Genomic DNA, 25127 nt, shown 5'->3' with positions numbered 1-25127 from the left:
AAACCCTCGGCCACTCAGGTGTTCATAGCCCCAATCGCACTCACCCCACCCGGTATCAAAATTCATCAATGACAAGCCTAGGCATGTGTGAATAAACACAACAAGGAAGCGATAAATAAACGATACAGATCTTAACAACAGTCAAACGTAGCAAAGCAGTGTGAAGACTTGAAGCAAAAGCAGACAAAACTAAACAACGTAAAAATTAGAGCTCACAACAAGGTAATAACCAAAGTTAACTAGCAAAGAGGCAATAGCAGTCAATCCCTCGTAGCAAAAGCAGTGTCCAAGCAAAGCAAAAGCAGTCTAACAAAAAGCCGTAAAAAAACAGAACAAAACACCAAGGTAACAAAAGCATTTTAACAAAAAAAACCAACAAGGTAAGACCAAGGTAAAAACCAAACCCAAGGGTAACTAACAAAAAAATTGTAGCAATAGCAGTCAATATCTCGTAGCAAAGGCAGTGTCATGTAACAAAGCAAAAGCAGTCAAAATCTAAAAATTAAACAAGGTAAGAAATCTATAAATAAAAAAATATATATAAAAATATAAAAAACGCCACTAATACCAAAGACAGGTCGTCCGAAGCAGGTTACAAACAGTGGACAATGGAATACTCATTTCAGATCATATTATCGAGGAAAGATACCTAACTGCTGTAGAGCACTACAGAAGGCTCACTGATACAGTCAGTCCCTCTTATCTTTATAAAGTACGCTTCCATGATTTCACGTGCGAGTGAATTGCGGCTCTTGCCAAGAATCCTAATCTCATACAGCCGAGGCTGGCAACCCCTACAAGACACGCAATGCTTAGCCAAATTAGAACCTTCCCCCGTTGTTAATGTCATGTTCCCGTGCACGATCGTTCACGCAGCGTCCAGTCTGGCCTACATACACCTTTCCACAAGACAATGGTATCTCGTAGACAACTCCGATGGCGCATTCCGCAAAGGGCCTAGCATATTTCTTGCCACAGCCGCTCTTCTTTGCTCCTTGTTTGGCGATACGGGAGCATAGCTTTGCCATTTTGAAAGGTGCTGAAAACACCATCGGCACTTTGTACCTCCCCGCCACCTTCTTCAAGTTGTGCGACACCTTGTGCACATACGGCATGACTACAGGTTTACCTTTGCTTTCAGCCCTTTGCCGCGCTTTTCCCTTTATCTTTTGCAGCAATGTCTCAGCCACAGCCGCCACGATCGCGCAGGGGAAACCGGCAGAAGAAAGCCTGCCCACCTGATCATCAAAACTTTCCTGCATTTTGTGCGGACACGACTTCATGAGGGCGGATTCCAGGCACAGAGCGACAATCCCCCTCTTAACTATTTTCGAGTGTGCCGAACTATAGGGCAACAGACCCTTCTGGACTCTGGGGTGATACAACCAGCAAACATTGCTGTTCGAAATGATCATGCGGATGTCTAAAAACTGTAGGCAGTCCTTCGAAGGCATTTCATGGGTAAATGTTAAACATTTGCCATGCTGCCTAAACTGATTTAAAACATCATTCACCGTATCCTGGTACCTCATAGCATGGCTTTTGCTCAACAGAACTAGAAAATCATCCACTTATCTGAACACTTTTAAAATCTTGGTGCCATCTAGGGCTGTCGTCAATGACTGGTCAATATGCGATAAAAAGATGTTGGTTAGTACTGGTGCTACGCATGAGCGATTGTGCAAAGACTTGGGCCTTTCACAATTGTCAGCAGCGATTTGCAAGTGTAAATCTGACTCGTTAAGTGTATTTTTTACAGCAAAGACTCAGAAACCGGATATTCCGTTTCGAACAATTGTCAGTGAAAAGGGCTCTTGGCAGATCCAAGTCAGTCGGTTCCTTCTTAAACAATTGAACAAGCTGCAGGTAACTGACCCTTTCGTCACAAAAAGCTCGAAAGATGTAACAGAGTACCTGGGGCACAACCAATCAATCGGGTTCGCGTTTGCAGTGGATGTCGTAGACCTTTTTTACTCCACACCACACGCGGATTTATTCGCATCGGTTAGGGCATGTGTGGAAGAACATGGAGAAGTGTCGTTCCAGAATTCTGTAGGCATGTCATTAGATGATTTTATGACTCTTCTGGAATTTTACCTCAGCAGTACCTTTATTTCATTTGACAAAGAGCATTATCTGCAACGCCGCGGCATTTGCATTGGTTCATGCGTAGCAACAGTACTAACCAACATCTTTTTATCGCATATTGACCAGTCATTGACGACAGCCCTAGATGGCACCAAGATTTTAAAAGTGTTCGGATACGTGGATGATTTTCTAGTTCTGTTGAGCAAAAGCCATGCTATGACGTACCAGGATACGGTGAATGATGTTTTAAATCAGTTTAGGCAGCATGGCAAAGGTTTAACATTTACCCATGAAATGCCTTCGAAGGACTGCCTACAGTTTTTAGACATCCGCATGATCATTTCGAACAGCAATGTTTGCTGGTTGTATCACCCCAGAGTCCAGAAGGGTCTGTTGCCCTATAGTTCGGCCCACTCGAAAATAGTTAAGAGGAGGATTGTCGCTCTGTGCCTGGAATCCGCCCTCATGAAGTCGTGTCCGCACAAAATGCAGGAAAGTTTTAATGATCAGGTGGGCAGGCTTTCTTCTGCCGGTTTCCCCTGCGCGATCGTGGCGGCTGTGGCTGAGACATTGCTGCAAAAGATAAAGGGAAAAGCGCGGCAAAGGGCTGAAAGCAAAGGTAAACCTGTAGTCATGCCGTATGTGCACAAGGTGTCGCACAACTTGAAGAAGGTGGCGGGGAGGTACAAAGTGCCGATGGTGTTTTCAGCACCTTTCAAAATGGCAAAGCTATGCTCCCGTATCGCCAAACAAGGAGCAAAGAAGAGCAGCTGTGGCAAGAAACATGCTAGGCCCTTTGCGGAATGCACCATCGGAGTTGTCTACGAGATACCATTGTCTTGTGGAAAGGTGTATGTAGGCCAGACTGGACGCTGCGTGAACGATCGTGCACGGGAACATGACATCATTAACAACGGGGGAAGGTTCTAATTTGGCTAAGCATTGCGTGCCCTGTAGGGGTTGCCAGCCTCGGCTGTATGAGATTAGGATTCTTGGCAAGAGCCGCAATTCACTCGCACGTGAAATCATGGAAGCGTACTTTATAAAGATAAGAGGGACTGACTGTATCAGTGAGCCTTCTGTAGTGCTCTACAGCAGTGAGGTATCTTTCCTCGATAATATGATCTGAAATGAGTATTCCATTGTCCACTGTTTGTAACCTGCTTCGGACGACCTGTCTTTGGTATTAGTGGCGTTTTTTATATTTTTATATTTTTTTTTATATATAGATTTCTTACCTTGTTTAATTTTTAGATTTTGACTGCTTTTGCTTTGTTACATGACACTGCCTTTGCTACGAGATATTGACTGCTATTGCTACAATTTTTTTGTTAGTTACCCTTGGGTTTGGTTTTTACCTTGGTCTTACCTTGTTGGTTTTTTTGTTAAAATGCTTTTGTTACCTTGGTGTTTTGTTCTGGTTTTTTACGGCTTTTTGTTAGACTGCTTTTGCTTTGCTTGGACACTGCTTTTGCTACGAGGGATTGACTGCTATTGCCTCTTTGCTAGTTAACTTTGGTTATTACCTTGTTGTGAGCTCTAATTTTTACGTTGTTTAGTTTTGTCTGCTTTTGCTTCAAGTCTTCACACTGCTTTGCTACGTTTGACTGTTGTTAAGATCTGTATCGTTTATTTATCGCTTCCTTGTTGTGTTTATTCACACATGCCTAGGCTTGTCATTGATGAATTTTGATACCAGGTGGGGTGACTGCGATTGGGGCTATGAACACCTGAGTGGCCGAGGGTTTAAATATACGTTCCTCTTTCCTTCCGATAAACAGTTGGCAGTTAGCGCTCGTCCTGTACCCTGTCTTGTGTGTGTTTTTTCGCGCTACTTAAGATGTCTGAAGCAGCTAAGTATCCAGCGCATGAAACTAAAAGATGCTTTCAGTTGACCTTTCAGTTTGCATGATGGAAAAAAAACTAAGGCTCTCTATTACAGCAATAAAATATTACTTCTAAGTTTAGCAAACAGCCAACAGCAAGGCACTGATCTTCTCCAACTTTCTGTTCAAAGCGAAGACTGCCACTCAATAAAGATTTCAAATTTCAGGACTGAAAAAAAAAAAAAAGTATGCATCATTCCACTACCTTTCCTTTTTTTAAGAAAAGGGGAATGCATTTATATAGCAAGCAAAGCAGCTGAAATAAATTTCGCTGCCATGACACAACTGTCTCCTCCCAGCTGCAGCGGCTACATTTCGACAGATGAGAGATGCTCATGTGCTGTGCAACCTTGCACAGTGAGCACACCAGGTGGCCAACTGCAGCTCTTCACTAGATGGCAAGTCTAATAGCTCGTGTCCAGCTTAGGGACATTAAACCCTACATACCAGCTCCCATGATCACCTCAGAAGGCATTCTTGTTTTGTCCCACATACTTTGCTATATTCAATGATGCTATGCAACTCACGGGTTGTAGCCCCTCCCCATGTCAGTCATGACCGCTGGATAAAGCAGAACTACAAGGCCCCTCTATATAGCTGGTAGAAAGAGCTCACTTGTTGACCTCTTCAAACTACATTTTAAACTTGTACAAAAAGATAAAGAACAAGGGAAGAAACACACTGGGTCTCAAAAACACTCAACTTGCACACAACGTGAAATAAACGTCTTTCCTTTTTTTTGCTTGTGCCACTGAGCCACCAAGGTGGGGTAACAGCAGGATGAGAATAATTTATCCCTGGAACACTCAATTATGCACCCTTAGCGTGGCTCTCGAAAAACTCATTAACATGCCGGTTTCAATACACATTGTTTTGGCCCGAAGGAAGAATCACAGCTATGATGTGTGGTGATGAAACAATGTTTTCCGGGATTCCACTGGTCTCAACCTTGCATTCTTCAAGTCTAAGCGAAATAGGTGACCTGAGACACTATTACTGTTACTCTTTTCACATAGGTATCGACAAAGTACATAATTAACACAGAAGAAGCTAGAAGATAAGGCAATTGTGCCCAGCAAAAACGCTACATTTTAAGAACATACAGGAATCCCACAGTGTGCTGCTATAAAATTCAGTTTTCTTTACCAATTTATTACAGTACCCTCCACACCTTCCGTACATCTTGGCTTGAGCCGAGAGCAGCAGTGAGCACCACAATGTGGAAAGGACAGAGGAGATGAATTGCAATGCACCATCAATGACCCAGGCAGACAGAACAAAACCGTAGGCCTAACATTAATATGGGTGGGAAAAAGTAAAGCAATGTTCAGCAGTCTTGGAAAGGAGACAGGAAAGGGACAGCAGTCTACAACAGGCAGCAAGTTAGAAGTGATAATGAGGGCAGGTAACAACAGCAGATCTGGACCGCGACAGTGAAATAACTAGAAGGATGGGGCAAAGCACATGTGGCAGGCACTGTCAAACTATAAAAGGAAGTTTAGCGGTATCTCTCAAGAAAAAGTACACGACAGCTGTGTCGCACTGTATATTCAACTACGGGGCAGAAACACGGAGGCTAAAGAAAAAGGTCTGACGCAAATAGAAGACAATGTGATGACCTATGGAAAGGAAAATGATATGGCAGATTCTAGGTGATACAAAACCACATGATATAAATTCATCAGATTACACGACTGTACAATGTGCAGAATTTTCAATGTTCTGAACCCTCTCCCAAATATGCCCGCATGTCAACTTTGCAATCAATAGTCATGCTCCAAGTATGCACTTCCCTGCCTCTGCATACAGATTTTTTTAGTTTGGATGGCACAAACTTTTTAATGAGATAAACTTTTCCGCAACCCTGAAAGAACTGTATCATCAAGGTGCTCCTGCGAGTGTAACAGAAACGGCAAGAAAGCAGAGCGGGTCGGGGAATAAATGTGAGTTTTTGGCAATCTAGTTGAAACCGGAAAGACCAACACAGGCAGGACATGCAGTATGAAAGCAAAATAATGCATGGTCATTAGGAATAACAGACTGGACTCCAACAGAAGGCAAGTGCAGCAGGGGGCAACAGAAAGTTACGTCGACTGATGACATTGGGAACATTGTGGGGCTATAAGGCAGGCCACAGCTGACACAAGGCTGGGTTAATATTGAAGGGACATGGGAGAGGCCTTTGCCCTGCAGGGGACGTGGGCAAGAAGTTGCTGTCATCATCATTCTGCATTCTTGCCTGCATTCTTGTAGCATCTGTGAGACTACAGCTGGTCTAGTCGCAACAAGTCTGTAAAGGTGGTTTGCATTAAGATGCTTCCCCCCCTACACACACAATGGAATGTGGCAATTTCACCACACTATAAAAATTCCAAGCTCAAAGCTTTCAGAAGTAATGGCCACAAAGACAGCAAGTACTGCATCAGCCTCTGAACCTCCTGTCAGTGCCTGCAAAGCTGTTTGCAAACTGGTTGCACGTTTAAGAGAACAGACCACACTGCGGATGCCCCCGAGAGCACAGTGGCTGGGAGCATCCACTGCTCAGCAGCTGTCAAACCATCCTTTCCCAGGGCAGACATGCAGATCAAGTGGGCCAATCACTTACTTGCCCATAAACTCCTGGACACGATCGACGTGCCGGCGGATTTGCCACAGGATCCTCCACTGCAGCTGGAATCCAGGGTACTTTTTGTAATCATACGGGTACTCTCTGCCCATCCGCTCACAAATGCAGCCACTGCAGCAGTAAGTACACAGAGGGGGGAGGGAAGGTGCGATGCCCAAATATTACTGGCGAGTTCAGAGAGAGCCCCAAGGAGCGAGACCCTCCCAGCCTTGCCATTTTTTTCTCTCTTTTGAAACTGTAAAACAAATGAAGCAGAACACAGGCAACAAATGACTGTGGCCTCCATGTGTGCACCTTTCACATTTTCCTAAAGAGACACACACTGGAATTATACATGACTGCATGCAGCACGATGCAGTCACCACGGCAGTGTTCAAAACTCTACAGTGTGGCCACTCAGAGGCCAGAAAATTGAACAGAGCTCGTGAAGCACTTCGAAAGCAACGGTATTCCTGCAAAACACATGATGAAAATTGCAAGTGGCCCACAACTTCCACAAAATTGCACAGGCAGCGTACCACATCCTCCCTAGACTGCTACCAACAGAGATGAGACTTCAAAAAAATATATATATATATGACAGTTGCCGTATACGGCTGCGTATAAGGCGAAATCTAGACCCTCAACTTGCAGCCCACAAAGGCTGAAAAAGAAAAAAAAGAAAGCACACCACCCCCTTTGAAGCAAAACCCATTGTAATATCTCATTAATTACCTCCCTTCATGGGACTGTGTGCACGACACACTGGATGCTGGCTTTTCATCGAAATGGGGCTTGCAATGCTAAAACATTATTACGCTTTTCACAGCAGTTGCACTAGCAGGGCCATCTCTCATTGACGACAGATGATGTGAAACAAGAAGTGGCCCGTGTTTGCTGTCATCTCTTTCCCCCCACTTGCCCCACTTCTTGCTATGCATGCCCGCCAGGAACAGTACCTGGTTAGCTAAAACCAAATTTATTCTTGCTGGCTCCTCAGTTTTAAGTTGTCAGCGTAGGCACAGTCCATAGCACAGACCTTGGCATCGTGACAAAATGCTGCGAAGGTCACACAATGGCAGTTGGGGTTGCCCCGAGGCTAAAAAGCCTGAAGACTATGCAGCGAATATGTTGCTCAGACACAACTACTTTCATGCATTCTTTCAGCAGCTAAATTTAAATCTCACTACAGGAAATAATGTCGTCCTCATGTCATTACAAAACATTTCCAAGCAGCTCAACCATATATAGTGTCACATTAATGATGACAATGCTGTAAGTAACAAACAAACAGAATCAGGGCAGTACTGAAGTGAACTCTTTATCGAGCCCGCTGCACTCAAAAGCCCTCGATTTGAAGCCGGCAGGTAAACATCCAGATAAAGACACCAAAAGCAACTAGAATGACATGGAACAATGTGAAAGCAGCCATGTGTGGTTGTAACCATTCGAGGTAAACCTCAGCACATCTTGCATTACGAAGAAAGTGAAAGCCATGTCTTGATGGCATGCACAAATAACAAGCACAAGTCTTTGCAGCATGGTCTACGGTGTAGTCCGCTTATAACGATATTGAGAAAACCGGAAAATCCAATTGTTGCAACCAATTATACTGTTATATATGGACCGGTAAAGAAAAAAAGCAGACACCCATGTATCTTTTGCCATGAATGCAGGCTTGCCTACTTACCAACGATGAGTAAATCGGGTTGAACAACGCTAATCATCGTAAAGAGCACTAAACACTTTATTACAGGATACATCAATAGCCATAAAATAACTTAAGCGTACTTAAAGATACTTAAAGAAGTCAGAAATTCGCGCTCGCTTGAGCTGCAACTGAAGCTAGACAATCGGTGTGAGCGTCACTTCCAGTAGTGCATATGCTGTCTGCAGTCCGTTTTGTGTGCACGAAACCAATTAGCAACTGGATGAACTGCAGGGTATCCCCAACACTGATGATCGTTAAAATAGTAGAGTGTGAATGCCCGTATTTTTTCATGATGCTTCCCAACTTGAAACCCTGCCAGAAATCCTGATGAATCTGCTGTTTCATCTCGAGACCTATCGTGTCGTCAATGTGCACACAACCAGTCACCACCTCCGGGAACTGGGAGTAGTAGTCCACTACCATCAAGAAGGTTTGAGAGTTGTGTTGAAAGCATGCCCAGAACTTCCCAGGAACGACCAGGGAGGTTTGTAGGAAGGAGTGGTTCCGCTGAATTCACTCGAGCAAGGGTGCATCCTTCACAGCTGGTCATGAGGAAGGGCCTTGGTGCGACTGGTGCCCTGATCTCCTTTATGCAGAAACGACAAGACTGCTGGCCTCATTGCTGAGGCGATCAGGAGGCGAGTGCCTTTGAGGAGAAGACCATCACAAACAGAAAGCTCACCTTCCCTGATTCATACTTTAACACGAGAAGAGGTATCTTTGACTTCTCTTGGGAAAAGTCAGCAGAGCAGGTAGCACCAACACACAGACCAAGAGGCACACACACGCACACAAGGACAATGCTGCACTGACAACTACATTAATTTAAAACCACACATCTTCTTCCTTCACTTTACGTCTGCAGCCAACTTCTTTCTTGTCGTTGACATCCTGCCGGTTTGCGCAAAAATTCTACTTCCTTCTTCAACAAAACCACCGATGGCATGCTGACACATTGGTCTCCCAAGTCACAGATTGCATATGCTTCATAAATCTCTCTGGCTAACTTGTCCTTCATCCTTTTCGTAACCTTAACATTGTGAAGGTCAGCCGGACATTTTTGGTCTCTACAATCAACGCAGTCTTTGCAGTGCACAGCCAGATTTCTGCCAGACTTGTCCGATATTGCCTTAGCGTGCTCTCTGATCCTTTCATTGAGGCATCTTCCTGTCTGTCCAATATATTTCTTTCCAGAATGCAAGGGAATCTCATAAACAACCCCCTGAATACACTTAGAGTGCCTAGTCTGGTGCGGAGTTTTGCATCCAGAGTTGAAGTCCTGATTATTAACCTGCACACATATCCCTTTAGCCCTGTTTGGTGCCGTCGGAATAATCCGGATGCCATGTCTTTGACCAATCTTCATTAGATTATGGGTGAAGCCATGCATATATGGTGCCACTGACCACTTGTTTCCTTGAGTAAGGTTTTCTTTTCGAATCCTCTGCTTGATCGGCAGGACAATGCTTTCTATTATGCTACACAGCAAATGCTCAGGATACTCTGCCTCCAGAAGCCTCTCAGTCTGGCTTAGAAAACTTTTTTTAACATGGTGGTGGCATGATTTGTTGAGAGCCGACGTCAATGCAGCCTTCGCAACACCTCTTTTTAAAGTCTTTGAATGTTGGGACATGTACGGAAGAAACTGCTTGTTCGCTCTTGGCTGGTAAGTCCAACATGAGTGTTCTGGTAAGAATTCAAGACTCAAATCCAGGAAGCGCAAAACACCTTCCTTTGGAAGTTCCCAAGTGAATCTTAGATCAGGGCAACTTTCTTCAAACACAGCAAGGGCCGTGTCTTTTAGTTGATCAGTCGCCTTTCCTTTCTCAAATTCACACAATACCAAAAAGTCATCAACGTAACGAACTATCTTTACAATCCCTTTATCTTTAATAGCCGTCAGAATCCTTCTGTCACATGCGGCTAGGTACACATCGCTCAGAACGGGAGCAACTCTCGAACCTATGCATACACCACTACTTTGTACATACAATATTCCATCATGGGATGCAACAGTTGACCTGAGATAGGCTGCAATCAACAACAAGAATGTATCCACAAACACCCCCGCTGAATTCTGGAAAACAACAGCCTGCTTTTCAATCGTTTCTCGTAGTTCTTTTAACAAGCCTTCTTGTGGGATAGAATAGTACATGTCTTCAATATCGAGTGAAAATCCAGAAAGTCTCTTCTTATCATATCCCTTGATCTCAGATATTATCTCCTCAGAGTTCTTTATTCTAAAGGGATCATTCACATGTACTTGGCTGAGATGCTTGACTAAGTATTCCGAGACTAGCATCTGCCACGTGTGTGCCTCTGACAATATTGCACGAAAAGGTATATCAGGTTTGTGTATGTTTGCACTGAAGAATACAGTCAAGGTATCAAGCCTAGTGTCCTTAACGTTGCGGCAAAGCTGCCTCAGTTCAGTTTCCTCGAGAATTAGTACAACCTTCCTCTTAGCATCTTTTAAGTCGTTAGGTTGTACTTTTCGAAAGTTCTTATTCATGGCCGCCAGAGCCTTTACTCCGTAATTGATAGAATCCAATACAACAAAGTTCAGTTCAGTCGTTCAGTCGTGTCCGACTCTTCGTGACCCTATGGACCATATCACGCCACGCTTTCCGGTCTCTCACTACCTTCCTAACATCACATAACTTCATCTGCAGTGCCTCAAGGATGCCATCTAACCATCGCGTTCGCTGCCTACCCCTTCTCCGGTGACCCTCAACCTTTCCCAACATCAAATCTTTCTCCAGCGACTCCTCTCTTCTCATCAGATGACCAAAGTAGCTGAGCTTTAGCTTTAGAATTTGACCCTCCAATGAGCAGTCAGGGTTTATGGTCGACAGTGTCGACTGATTTGATCTTCTGGCAGTCCAAGGAACTCTCAAGAGTCTTCGCCAGCACCACAATTCAAACGCGTCCATTCTTCGGCGGTCAGCCTTTTTCACAGTCCAACTCTCGCATCCATACATAACAACTGGAAAGACCATAGCACGAGTTATACGGATCTTGGTTGGCAGACTAATGTCTCTGCTCTTTACTAGGCAGTCAAGGCTAACCACTGCTCTCTTTCCCAGAAGCAGGCGTCTCCTAATTTCATGGCTGCAGTCTCCTTCCGAGGTGATCTTGGAGCCCAAGAACAGAAAATCTGTCACAGCTTCCACTTCTTGTCCATTGATGCTCCAGGACTTGATAGGGCAAGACGCCATGATCTTTGTCTTTTTAATGTTCAGTTTAAGCCCAAACTTCTCACTCTCTTCTTGTACGCGCATCAGAAGTCTCTTGAGTTCCACTTCACTTTCTGCCATTAAAGTGGTATCATCCGCATATCTAAGGTTGTTGATATGTTTTCCAGCAATCTTCACTCCAGCTGAAGACTCGTCCAGACCGGCCTTCCTCATGATGCACTCTGCATATAGGTTAAATAGGCAGGGCGACAGTATGCAGCCTTGCCTCACTCCTTTCTCAATCGGAAACCAGTCAGTAAGACCATGCCCAGTTCTGACTATGGCCTCTTGCCCTTCATACAGGTTCCTGAGGAGACAGATGAGGTGAATTGGAACTCCCATCTCTTGGAGAGCTTGCCACAATCTGCTGTGATCTACGCAGTCAAACGCTTTCGCGTAACCCTCTCTTGCTTTTTCCATGATCCAGCAGAGGTTGGCAATTTGGTCTCTAGTTCCTCTGCCCTTGCGAAACCCAGCTTGCACGTCCGGAAGCTCCCGATCCACATACTACTGCAGCCTACCTTGCAGGATTTTTAACATCACCTTGCTAGCATGCGAAATAAGCGCGATCGTGCGGTAGTTGGAACAATCTTTGGCACTGCCTTTCTTTGGAATGGGGATGTAAACTGACCTCCTCCAATCCTGTGGCCACTGCAGGGTTGTCCAAATCTTCTGACATAATGTATGCAGAATGCTAACAGCGTCATGGTTGAGGTTTTGAAGCAACTCAGCTGGAATGCCATCAATTCCGCTACCTTTGTTCTTAGCAAGGCTGGCTAAGGCTCATTCAACTTCACTCTTCAGGATGCCCGGCTCGAGATCAGTAATCACAACCGTCTTATGTTGGGTTTGCACATTCGGGTCCTTCTTGTACAGTTCTTCTGTGTGTTCCTGCCACCTCTTCTTTATCTCTGAGGCTTCAGGGAGGTCCTTGCCTCGTTTGTCCTTTATCACGCCCAGCTTAGCACAGAAGCTTCCTTTGATATCTTTGATTGTCTTGTACAGAGCTCTTGTGTTCCTTAATTGGCTGTTGTCCTCAACTGCTTGGCACTGTACGTTCAGGAAGGCATTCTTATCTCTCCTTGCTATTTTCTGAAAATCCGCATTGAGAACCTTGTATCTTTCTCTTTCCCCCATAACTTTTGCCATCCTCCTTTCCTCAGCTATTTGCAAAGCCTCTTCAGATAACCAGTTTGCTTTCTTGCATTTCTTTTGCTTTGGAACTACCTTAGTTCCAAAGCAAAAGCAAATACAACAAAACCACCTTCTTTATCCGAAAGGCACAGCTTGATTTCCTTGCTCTTCAATTCTTTAATTGCTGTTTCAAATCGCAACTTGCATCTTCCGCGTCCTTTTGTGCGGTTCAAAAGGTCAATCCCTTCAGCTACAGTTCGGCTGGCCTCTTCTTCATCAGCTTTTTCTGTGACATATCTTACAATGGCAAGCTTTCCTGCGGCGTCATTCTTAGGGGGAAGAGCAAACTTAGGCCCATGTTCTAACACTTCCGTTGCATTGGCAGATAACTGTACATTACCTACAGTAACTACAGGATTTTTTTCGCACTGGAACGGACTGCTGCTTTTTGGTGCAATTCCTTACCAAAGGAAGGAACCACACATTCCACATATGCTCAGTGCAAAATCGTGTGGAATAATAATATCTTCCATATGATGAGTCGTCCGCGGCTCTCACCTTCAGAAATTCGTTCAACAGGCGAATCTGTCTCCATAATTCTGAGCGTAAAATATTCATCACCTTCCTTCCATTGCTCCAAAAAGGTGATATAATATAGAATATTGTTACGGGGTAGTTCAGCTTGTAGCAGAGGGCGGACACCGAAGACAAGGCTTTCAAACAGACGTTCTCTGCAGGCACCAGCCGACGCTGTTGAACGTCGTCTTCTCTCCAACTCACGAGAGTCTTCCTCTTCTTTCCTTATGCGTATGCACCGCCTAATGTGACACTACCCCGCCGGCTGAAAAGCACCGTCCTGGTGCGTACTAGCATCCAAACCAGGGTCCATGTAGTATGGCTTTAGGCTTGCAACATGGACCATCTCGGTGCGTGGTGTAGAGGCATGGCAGACGGGATGCAAGGGCGCAATTTCGTATGTCACTGGTGTCACTTGTCGTAATATACGGTAGGGTCCTGTATAACGGGGCAAAAGTTTTTCCGAGAGGCCAACGAGGCGAGCTGGAGTCCAAAGCAGCACGAGAGAGCCGCAAGAATACTCGGTGTTGCGATGACAGGAATCATAGCAACGTTTCTGGGAGTGCTGAGAGGCTGCGAGTCGGTTGCGAGCAACAACGCGGGCAGCATCAGCTCGGGCTATGGCGTCACGAGCATATGAGCTGGCAGTGGTGACAGACGGGAGCAGGCTGTCAAAAGGAAGCAGAGGTTCACGGCCGTATAGAAGATAGAAGGGGGAGTAGCAGGTAGTGTCGTGACGCGACGAATTGTAAGCGAATGTCACAAATGGCAGCGTTATGTCCCAGTCACGGTGGTCATCAGAAACGTACATAGACAACATGTCAGTCAGTGTCCGGTTAAGGCGTTCGGTAAGCCCGTTCGTCTGTGGATGGTAGGCAGTCGTGAAAGAATGACGAACGTTGCACAGCCGTAGAATCTCGTCGACTATACGAGCCAGAAAGCAACGGCCACGGTCGGTGAGCAGTTGGCGGGGAGCTCCATGGACGAGTATAACGTCGTTGAGGAGGAAAGCAGCGACATCAGTTGCACAGCTGGTTGGTATTGCTCGTGTGACCGCGTAGCGTGTGGTGTAATCAGTGGCCACCGCAATCCATTTGTTCCCCGATGCGGACAATGGAAAAGGCCCTAGAAGATCCAGACCCACTCGAGAAAATGGGTCTATGGGGATGTCGATTGGCTGCAGAAGTCCAGCTAGTAAAACTGATGGCTTTTTCCGGCGTTGACAGCGGTCACAAGCAGCTACGTAGCGGCGGACTGCGCGATATAGGCCTGGCCAAAAGAACCGACGGCGCACACTGTCGTATGTGCAAGAGACGCCTAGATGACCCGCTGTAGGAACGCCGTGAAGCTGTTGAAGGACGGTTGAGCGTAGGTGCTGAGGGACTACTAGTAGAAGGTCGGGGCCATCAGGTCGCATATTGTGTCGATGTAAGGTGCCGTCGTGGAGCACAAACAAACGAAGGGAAGGGTCATGGCGATCGGGGCTGAGGCGATTGATAATTTCGAGAAGCTGAGGGTCCTGGCGTTGCTCACGGCGAATGTTGGAGAAATCAGAAATAGAGAGCACGCAAGCGTCGTTGTCACATTCAGGTTGACTTGGCAGGTCGACTGGATGACGGGACAGGCAATCGGCGTCTCGATGCAACTGGCCAGACTTATAAACTACTGAAAAATTGTACTCCTGAAGGCGCAAGGCCCAACGTCCAAGGCGGCCAGTAGGGTCTTTGAGTGTAGAAAGCCAACACAGTGCATGGTGGTCAGTGACTACTGTGAATGGCCGCCCATACAAGTAAGGACGGAACTTTGTAATGGCCCAAACTAGGGCTAAGCACTCACGTTCAGTGATGGAATAATTTTGTTCGGCCGCAGAGAGGAGTCGGCTGGCATAGGCGATAACGCGAGGTAAACCGAGCTGACGTTGTGCGAGAACGGCACCAATTCTATGACCACTTGCGTCGGTGCATACTTCTGTGGGCGCTGACGGATTGAAGTGAGCCAACACTGGCGGACTGGTGAGGTGGGCAATAAGAGCGACGAAGGCGGCAGGTTGTTCGTGGCCCCAGGTAAAGGAGACCTCTTTTTTCAGAAGCTGCGTGAGCGGACGGGCTATTTCTGCGAAGTTTGGTACAAATCGCCGGAAATATGAGCAAAGTCCGAGGAAGCTACGCACGTCGCTGTTAGATTTCGGTACAGGGAAATCCCTTACAGCGCGAATTTTGTCGGGGTCCGGCTGGATGCCATGGGTGTTAACTAAATGTCCTAGGACCTTGAGTTCCTTGCGACCAAAGGTACACTTCTTGGAGTTCAACTGAAGGCCAGCTCGTCGGAAGACGCCAAGAATAGCCGAAACACGATGGAGGTGGCCTTCAAAGGTTGATGAAAATACGATGACGTTATCGAGGTAGCAAAGACATGTGGCCATTTTGAGCCCACGTAATAGGGAGTCCATCATACGCTCGAATGTCGCAGGGACATTACATAAGCCGAAAGGCATCACTTTGAATAGACCTCTCCTCGGGTACGTCACGCGATGCGAGTGACGTCACGGTGGTGACGTTTCCGGTTTGCGCCGCAGACGCCGATGGGCAAAACAGTCGCCTGAATGCATGCGCTCGCATAGAGATTCGCTGCGCGAGCAACAATAATCTTCATTGCGGGCATTAGGACCTTTGCCTCGACCCTGAATCGCAATGCCTACGAGCTGCTGTGCAGCGGGATGCACCAACCGCGCCAAGAAAGGCTCTGGTATACGCTTTTTTCATTTTCCACGGGACGAAAATCTGAAAGTGTGTGTGCACGCACTGCGCCGAGATAAATGGAAGCCCACAGACCAGATCTGCGGAACTTGTCCATGCTGATTTGTTCTAGAGTTCAGCTAGTTTATCATTCACTGGACTTATTACACTATCTGGTGATTTACATAAAACTGTTTGACTGCAGGTTGTTTTGTACCATAGAAGTAGGGGCTTTGAGAAGGCAAGCCGTACCTCATTATTACCTTCTTCGTTAACATTTTTTCATGTTTCCTCAAAAAGGGTGCTCAACTCAACCTCTGTTGGGCTCATATATATGCAGCTCATCTCAATGGTAAGTAGCAACTAGTAAGAAATGTTGTCAGAGCGTTTAAGCCAAAACTAAGGTAATAAAGATCAAGTAGTTAGAGGGAATAAAAAAATTGTTACGTACACTTTCACGGAACTTGTTGTTCCACTCACAAAGCTGTGAACTAGTGGACCGAATGAGTCCAGATGAAACGAGCATTTCCACTTTGAAGAGTAAATAAGCTACAAGCGTGGCTAAACTAAAAGATAAATGTTTATTACTGTTAAATGCCAAGCATTACAAGAGCGCGCACACTTTGAAATTTGTAGATTACCATTCGAGCTATTACAGCAATTAAAGTGCCAGAACCTCTAGAAAACGTTCAACGTGCACAGGGATGGTAGAAGGTAATAAACATTTCAATTGTAGCAAACTGGTAGCATAGTACGACTTACAAGTGTAAAGGCTAGACTTGCAAGCGTAAAGGCTAGATAGGCAGGGTCTGAAGTGCTCAGGCGGCACATGGGTTGTGAGGCACGTCGCATAACACGGATCCGGAGCATTTTGGCCACCTAAGACCTAACACTGCACGACACAAGAGCCCGCTTTCAACTTTGGCCCCATCGATAAATTGCCGCCACTGCAACCGCGGCCGGGATCGAACCAGCGACGTCGAAAACCTTATAACACGATAAAAAAATACGACATTCTATGCTCTGCGTATCGCAGGCTGATTTCACGCGTGAAGGATATATTCTGGCGGGACGATTTGCGTGTACTGCACTTCCAATCTGCCGCATGCATTCATATTCCTGCCTATCAAAGTAACCTGTTAAAACGCTATTGCTCGACATCACACCGAACACAGCTTACCCGGCCATGCATGTGCAGTGGGCTGCCTGTACGATTCCGTCCTTGTGCAAAAGCGTCCAGGCTTCATATAGCTCGCCGGTGGTCCTCTGCGACGGCGCCACTTTAGCTTTTAAAAAGCGGCACTTTAAGCCAGCGTCGGCAATGAAAACTTGCCGCACATGCCCTTCAGCTGCAAGAACGTATGCCTTCAACGAGCGATAGGACTTCAAGCTATCCGTGGCATAGCTAGGGCCGGGCGTCTGAACAAGATATACGCATATGTCACCAAAACGAACATTCGGCCACAATTTGGGGTCATTTTTCCAGTCCTTCAAAAGGAAGGGGTCGGGGTATTGGTCCCCGTCAACTACTAACTTTTCAACATACCGCTGGCGAGCGATTTCAGGCAATAACGTCGCGTACTCAGGCAGCTCCATCGGTTTGGAATACACAGGAACGCATTGGAGGCTAGTCGAGACAAGGAATGGGCCTTGGTCGAGACCACGGCGTAAGAAATAATCGAGACACAAGCGCGCGCCGCTGCATTCAGTACGGCCGCGGCCGAGAAAAACGACGGATTTTGCCCATCGCCGCTGCATCGAAGAGCGCTGCAGTCGCCGCACGTGCGTTCCGTGACATCACGTTGTTTACTCGAGGGAGAGAGGTCTATTGGTAGAGGCCATCCGGGGTGACAAAAGCCGTCTTTTCACTATCTCTTTCGTCAACAGAGATCTGCCAATATCCAGAACGGAGATCGATGGAGGATAAGTAGTTAGTACCATGCAGGCAGTCAAGAGCGTCATCGATCCTTGGAAGGGGGTATACGTCTTTCTTTGTTATCTTGTTTAGGTGTTGATAATCAACGCAAAACCTCCAGCTCTTGTCTTTCTTTTTGACGAGTACTACCGGAGACGCCCAGGGGCTGCTCGATGGCTCAATAATGTTGCTTGCCAACATTTTCTCTACTTCTTGAATGATCCTGCGTTCGGAAAGAGCAACTCTGTAAGGCCGTCGATGAATAGGTCGGGCATCTCCAGTATCAATACGATGTGTGACGACGGACGTTTGGCCCAGGGATCCGTGACCGAAATCAAAAATGTCGCTGTATGACCGCAAAAGGCCGGCAAGAGCGCTGGCATATTCGGGACGCAGGTCAGAGGCAACCATGGCTGAGATGCGGTCCTCCGGACTATGTGATGGGACAGGTTGTGCAGGTACGTCGGCGTGACGGCCGGACAGCACTGCAGAAATAGTAAAGCTGGACAAAGGCGACAGCTCGGCAAGGAAAATGCCCTCCGGGAGAACTTGTGAAGACATGCTGAAGTTGAGTACAGGAATTTAAGTGAGGTTATTCTCGACGTGTACAATGTTATGAGGTAGGACGATGTTGCGCTGTAGAGTGACGTCGGTGATGGGGTTGACAACGTAGTCGCCGTCAGGAAGGGAGGGAAAAGGTGACATGGGCACGTATACTGCCGCCTCAGGAGGTAGGCGAGTAAATGTACTGGAGCGGAGGCGAGGCTGGGATTGGTCAGCACTGGGATCGTGAACACAATAGGGCAGGGCTAGGCGCAGAAGTCGGGAGGAACAGTCAATGAGAGCGGAATGGGCTGTTCAAAAGTCTAGGCCTAAAATCACGTCTTGAGGACAAGTAGTAAGGACGGCGAAGAGCACAGGGGCGTGGTGGCCGGCGATGCTAACGCGTGCAGTGCACATTCCGATGATGGCAGCAGTGTTTCCATCAGCAACACGAACTGTAGAGGTGTTAGCGGGCGTAAGAACTTTTTTGAGGCGCTGGCGGAACGACGAACTAAGAACTGAAATATGGGCTCCAGTGTCAATGAGAGCGGGCACAGGGACTCTATCTACGAGGACATTGATCAGGTTGCGGCGTGGTGCGATGGTCGAAACACAGTTGGCTGTCCGGGTTGGTAACGCAGCGTCACGTCCGGGCGCTGCGTTGCCTAGTTTCCCGAGTAGGTGCCTTGGTACGTTGGGGACAAGCTGCGGCGACGAGTAGGTGATCGGGAATAGTGGGCTTGAGGCGATGGAGAACGGCTAGGACGACGGTCTTGCTCTGTGTTCTCAGTACGAAGATGTGCTGGGGTGACAGAAACGCGTCGTGGTACATAATAGTTACGGCGGACAGGGCTGTAATAGGGTTGAGAGGGGGAGCCGGACGGCTGCAGCAATAGCGGGACGTATGGCCAGCTCGACAGCAGACGAAGCAAATAGGCCTATCGTCAGATGTGCGCCACTCCGCAGGATTGAGGGTAGGGTAGCGCGGTGTGTAGGGCGGGGTTGTGGCAGCAGCAGCAACCACTGGGATTGGCTGTGGTGCAGGGGGTGGTGGGGCAGGATTTGAAACGAGGCCCATATTAGCGAATTCTTTGCTCAGGGAGCTCAGGGAGATGACGTCCACTGCGCAAATCCAGGTTTCTGGCGCGAAAGTACGAGGAGCTGTGGCAAGGGGAATCGAAAGTACCTCCACCAAAGTGTTACGGGGTAGTTCAGCTTGTAGCAGAGGGCGGACACCGAAGACAAGGCTTTCAAACAGACGTTCTCTGCAGGCACCAGCCGACGCTGTTGAACGTCTCTTCTCTCCAACTCACGAGAGTCTTCCTCTTCTTTCCTTATGCGTATGCACTGCCTAATGTGACAATATAATATAATATAATATTGTCACGGTGTTGGTGACTGGGGCTAGGTTAACAGAGCCGGTACAGGTGGAATTACACGGTCCAAGGTTTAGGTACGTCCTGCGAGTCCGGAGCAGATTCACTTCAACGTCGTTTTTCACTCCGAGCGCCCCCTGGCATTCCTCCCTCCTTAAGCGTAACGCACAGTTACACGTGCACACAAGCGTACAAAAGCAACCCCCCCCCCCCCCAAAAAAAAAAAAAGTTTGTAGATGTAGTTTGTCAGTCACCGTGCAAGGTACGGCTTCAATCGCAAGACATGAACTGTCTCTGGACGAGGTAGCCGACGGCCTGTATGCTCTGATCCATCCGGGAGCACCTCGTAATTGACGTTACTAATGCGTCGCACGATTTTATACGGTCCGAAGTAGCGGCAAATTAGCTTGTCTGAAAGGCCGCGGCGTCAAACAGGCGTCCACACCCACACTTGGTCCCCGGTGTTGTAGGAAGCTTGGCTGTGGCGGAGGTTGTACCGGCGTGAATCCCTGTCCTGTTGCTGGGTGATGTGGACGCGTGCTAGTTGGCGTGCTTGCTCAGCATCTTGGGCAAACTGCTCGGCGTCAGAACAAAGTTCGGTATCTGTTTGGCAAGGGAGCATTGCGTCCAGCATCGTCCGAACCTCCCTGCCGTAAACGAGACGAAACAGCGTGAAACGTGTAGTCTCTTGGACTGCTGTATTGTATGCGAACGTCACATATGGTACGATCGCATCCCAAGTCTTGTGCTGGGCGTCGACGTACATCGCCAGCATATCCGCGATGGCCTTATTAAGCCTTTCCGTCAGCCCATTGGTCTGCGGATGGTAAGCAGTAGCTTTTCGATGCGCCGTACCGCTGAGATGAAAGACTTCGGCCATCATTTTTGAAGTAAAGGCAGTCCCTCTATCAGTAATAATACAGGTAGGAGCACCGTGCCGTAGTAGATCTGGTGTACAAAGAAATGGGCAACTTCAGACGCTGTACCACTAGGTAACGCTTTGGTCTCGGCATAGCGAGTATGATAGTCTGTGGTGATGATTATCCAATGGTTGCCACCAAAGGACCGAGGGAAAGGAAAGAGAAGGTCCATGCCGACTTGATCAAATGGTGCTCATGGTGTTATGGGCATGAGGAGGCCCGCAGGCTTTGATTGCGGAACCTTCCGACGCTGACATTGCCGACAGCTCTTGACATAGCGCTTAACAACAGTGGCAAGGTTGGGCCAGTAGAATGTCTGTCGTATCCTAGCAAGTGTGCGAGAATAACCCAAGTGGCCAGATGTTGGTTCATAGTGGCACGCGGAAAGGATTTCCTCTCTCAGAGCTGTGGGTACCACAAGGAGGTACGTTCTTGACTCGGATCTAGAGTTCTGCTTATAAAGCACACCATCTCTCAGGCAGAAAGTTGAGAGGCTCCGAGAAAAGCACTTAGGTATGGTGGCTGGCTGACCTTCTAAATAATTAATCAGTGCTCGCAAATCTGGATCGGCACACTGCTGATGAGACATATCTGAAGCATCAACAGCTCCGAGGAAACTGCCAGCGTCATCCGTGTCTGGTGAAGCGAGCTCGACAGGCGCACGGGAGAGCGTGTCAGCATCTTCATGCTTATGTCCAGACTTGTAAACAATAGTGAGATCGAACTCCTGTAGGCGAAGGCTCCATCGCGCCGGGCGGCTGCATGGGTCATGCAGGTTGGCCAGCCAACACAAAGAATGGTGGTCAGTGCCCACTTTAAATGGGCGACCATAAAGGTAGGGGCGAAATATCGCAGCAGCCCAAATAATGGCAAGGCATTCCTTTTCAGTAGTTGAATAGTTTGTCTCGGCGCGGGATAAAGTACGGCTGGCATAGGCGATGACTCGTTCAACACCCTCTTGACGTTGCACGAGAACCGCCCCAAGGCCAATGTTACTGGCGTCTGTGTGTATTTCTGTCTCCCCCTGCTCATCGAAATGGGCTAGAACAGGCGGCGATTGGAGACGGAGACGCAGCTCGGCAAAAGCAGCTTCTTGTTCGCGAGTCCAAACAAAAGGGGTGTCTCCCCGGGTGAGCTGAGTCAGCGGTTCAGCAAGATCAGCGAAGTTATCGATAAAACGCCAGTAGTAACTGCACAAGCCGAGAAATCGGCGAACAGCTTTCTCGTCACGTGGAATCGGAAATTCCGCAACAGCAGCAATCTTGTCAGGGTCGGGCTTCACGCCGGCGGCGCTGACGACATGGCCGAGAAATTTAAGCTCTCGGTAGCCAAAGTGGCATTTCTGTGGCTTAAGTGTCAAGTTAGCGGATCGAAGGGCTTCGAGTACTGACCGCAGGCGCTTAAGATGTTGTGCAAATGATTCTGTGAAGACCACCACGTCATCTAGGTAGACTAGACAACACTGCCATTTAAGGCCCGGCGAGGACAGTGTCTATCATCCACTGAAATGTGGGCGGCGCGGAACACAGGCCGAAAGGTAGAACTTTAAATTCGTAAAGGCCGTCGGGTGTGATGAAGGCAGTCTTCTCACGATCTCGCTCATCGACCTGAATATGCCAATAGCCACTTTTTAGATCGATGGACGAAAAATACTTTGCACGCCGAAGGCGGTTGAGAGATTCGTCAATCCGCGGCAAGGGGTAGACATCCTTCTTGGTTACGGCGTTCAGTTTGCGGTAATCGACGCAAAAACGTAACGTGCCGTCTTTCTTTTTAACTAGAATGACTAGACTAGAACGAAGAAAAGAGAAGAATATGACAAATCTGGTGGAGGTCAGGTCTGATGTCCCGTACCCCTACGCTAAGCAGGAGTGCTGGTCATATATTCGAGGAAACGCCCGTTCACCGCACTAGCTGCAGGCAACGAGGCCTACCACCTGAGTTTTCCCCCTCGGACATGACTACCAGTAGCCACGACGTCGTCACAATGCCTGGCGCTACCCCCACCTACGTGACGTTTCTGAAACCCCGCGTCCCAAAGACCTTTCACGGGGACACCTACGAAGACGTCGACGACTGGTTGCAGCACTACGAAAGGGTAGCTAGATTCAACCTCTGGGATGACGCCGCACGGCTTCGAAATGTATACTTCAGCCTCGAGGATGGCGCTCGGACGTGGTTCGAGAACCATGAAGAGCAGCTGTCTTCTTGGAGTGAGTACAAACATCATCTTGCGGCAACTTACAGAAGCTCAGATCGCCGCGAACGGGCCAAACGCGCTCTACACACTCGAATCCAAATGCCTAATGAAACCGTCGCAGCGTATATCGAAGACATGAAGCGCCTGTTTAAGCGTGCGGATCCTACGATGTCCGAGGACAAAAAGCTGCGCTACCTCATACGTGGCGTCAAAGAGCAGCTTTTCGCTGGCCTGGTGCGCAGTCCGCAGAAAACTGTTGCAGAATTCTTCGCGGAAACATCCACTCTAGAGAAAGTGCTTCAGCAGCGAGCTTTGGCACAGGATCGCACCATCCACGCCGCCTCCGTGTCTGCTGAGTTCCCATCGCATAGCATGGACACATTGGCGCTACGGGAGCTCATACGTTTGGTTGTGCGCGACGAACTCCGAATGATGTATGGCACACCTCAACCAGCTCCTTCCTCCATTGCCAGCGTTGTCCGCGACGAGGTGCAGCAAGCGCTCCAGCCTCCATTTCCAATCGGTGAATCTCGCCCTACTCCTCCTCTTACACCACCTGAGTGTCACCGCCCTAGATACTCCCAGGTGCTGCAATACTCTCCAACCTGTGTTTGAAGAAAGTTGCCCTGATCTAAGATTCACCTGAGAACTTCCACAGGAAGGTGTTTTGCGCTTCCTGGATTTGAGTCTTGAATTCTTACCAGAACACTTATGTTGGACTTACCAGCCAAGAGCGAACAAGCAGTTTCTTCCGTACATGTCCCAACATTCAAAGACTGTAAAAAGAGGTGTTGCGAAGGCTGCCTTGACGTCGGCTCTCAACAAATCATGCCACCACCATGTTAAAAATGTTTTCTAAGCCAGACTGAGAGGCTTCTGGAGGCAGGGTATCCTGAGCATTTGCTGTGTAGCATAATAGAAAGCATTGTCCTGCCGATCAAGCGGAGGATTCGAAAAGAAAACCTTACTCAAAGAAACAAGTGGTCAGCGGCACCATATATGCATGGCTTCACCCATAATCTAATAAAGATTGGTCAAGGACATGGCATCCGGATTATTCCGAAGGCACCAAACAGGGCTAAAGGTTTGGTTTGGTTTTGAGGGGTTTAACGTCCCAAAGCGACTCAGGCTATGGGAGACGCCGTAGTGGAGGACTCCGGAAATTTCGACCACCTGGGGTTCTTTAACGTGCACTGACATCGCACAGCACACGGACGCCACTCCGTTTCGCCCCCATCGAAACGCAGCCGCCAGGGTCGGGATTCGATCCCGCTTCCTTGGGTACAGTAGTCGAGCGCCGTAACCACTCCGCCACCCCGGCGGGGCCAGAGCTAAAGGGATGTGTGTGCAGGTTAATAACCAGGACTTCAACTCTGGACGCAAAAATTCGCACCGAACTAGGTACTCTAAGTGTATTCAGGGGGTTGTTTATGAGATTCCCTTGCATTCTGGAAAGAAATATATTGGACAGACAGGAAGATGCCTCAATGAAAGGATCAGAGAGCACGCTAAGGCAATATCGGACAAGTCTGGCACAAATTGGCTGTGCACTGCAAAGACTGCGTTGATTGTAGAGACCAAAAATGTCCGGCTGACCTTCCCAATGTTAAGGTTATGGAAAGGATGATGGACAAGTTAGCCAGAGAGATTTATGAAGCATATGCAATCTGTGACTTGGGAGACCAATGTGTCAGCATGCCATCAGTGGTTTTGTTGAAGAAGGAAGTAGAATTTTTGCGCAAACCGGCAGGATGTTAACGACAAGAAAGAAGTTGGCTGCAGACGTAAAGTGAAGGAAGAAGTGAAGGAAGAAGATGTGCGATTTCCAGTTAATATAGTTGTCAGTGCAGCGTTGTCCTTATGTGCATGTGTGTGCCTCTTGTGCTTTGTGTTGGTGCTACCTGCTCTGCTAACTTCTACCAAGAGATGTGTGACCAATTAGCTCATCGTTCGACTCTATCTTTGACTTATTTGGCCAGCCATGCTGGCGGAAAGAGATGAGCGTGGTGCACTCTCTATCCCAACTTTGGGCATTACTGATATCCTGCATGTTCACAAGAAACACATTTGGAGCAGAAGCCACGACTTTGGCAGCAGGAAGCTTCACGGTGTCTACTCGATGCACTTTTGGAGGGATGCGAGACAATGCATCTGCTGTAGCCAACAATTTTCCGGGCATGTACATTATCTGAAACTGGTACA

General features: G+C 47.7%; 1 protein-coding gene across 2 annotated transcripts in view; it reads right to left on the bottom strand.

Annotated features, from left to right (window-relative positions):
* The window catches only part of LOC146183187 (uncharacterized), a 122415-nt gene that overhangs the window by 40685 nt on the left and 56603 nt on the right, over window positions 1-25127 (bottom strand). For both annotated transcript variants that reach the window (XM_084608699.1, XM_084608698.1), the window contains exon 4: window positions 6580-6711. In XM_084608699.1, coding sequence (XP_084464825.1) covers window positions 6580-6711 — 132 coding nt within the window. The remainder of the gene's footprint in view (window positions 1-6579; window positions 6712-25127) is intronic.

The sequence above is a fragment of the Amblyomma maculatum genome, chromosome 7 (genome assembly GCF_055883805.1).
Source record: "Amblyomma maculatum isolate TAMU_Amacu chromosome 7, ASM5588380v1, whole genome shotgun sequence".
In the NCBI taxonomy this organism is placed as follows: domain Eukaryota; kingdom Metazoa; phylum Arthropoda; class Arachnida; order Ixodida; family Ixodidae; genus Amblyomma; species Amblyomma maculatum.
The sequence above is the reverse complement of the archived record's forward strand: the minus strand, read 5'-3'. Positions and strand labels throughout refer to the sequence as shown.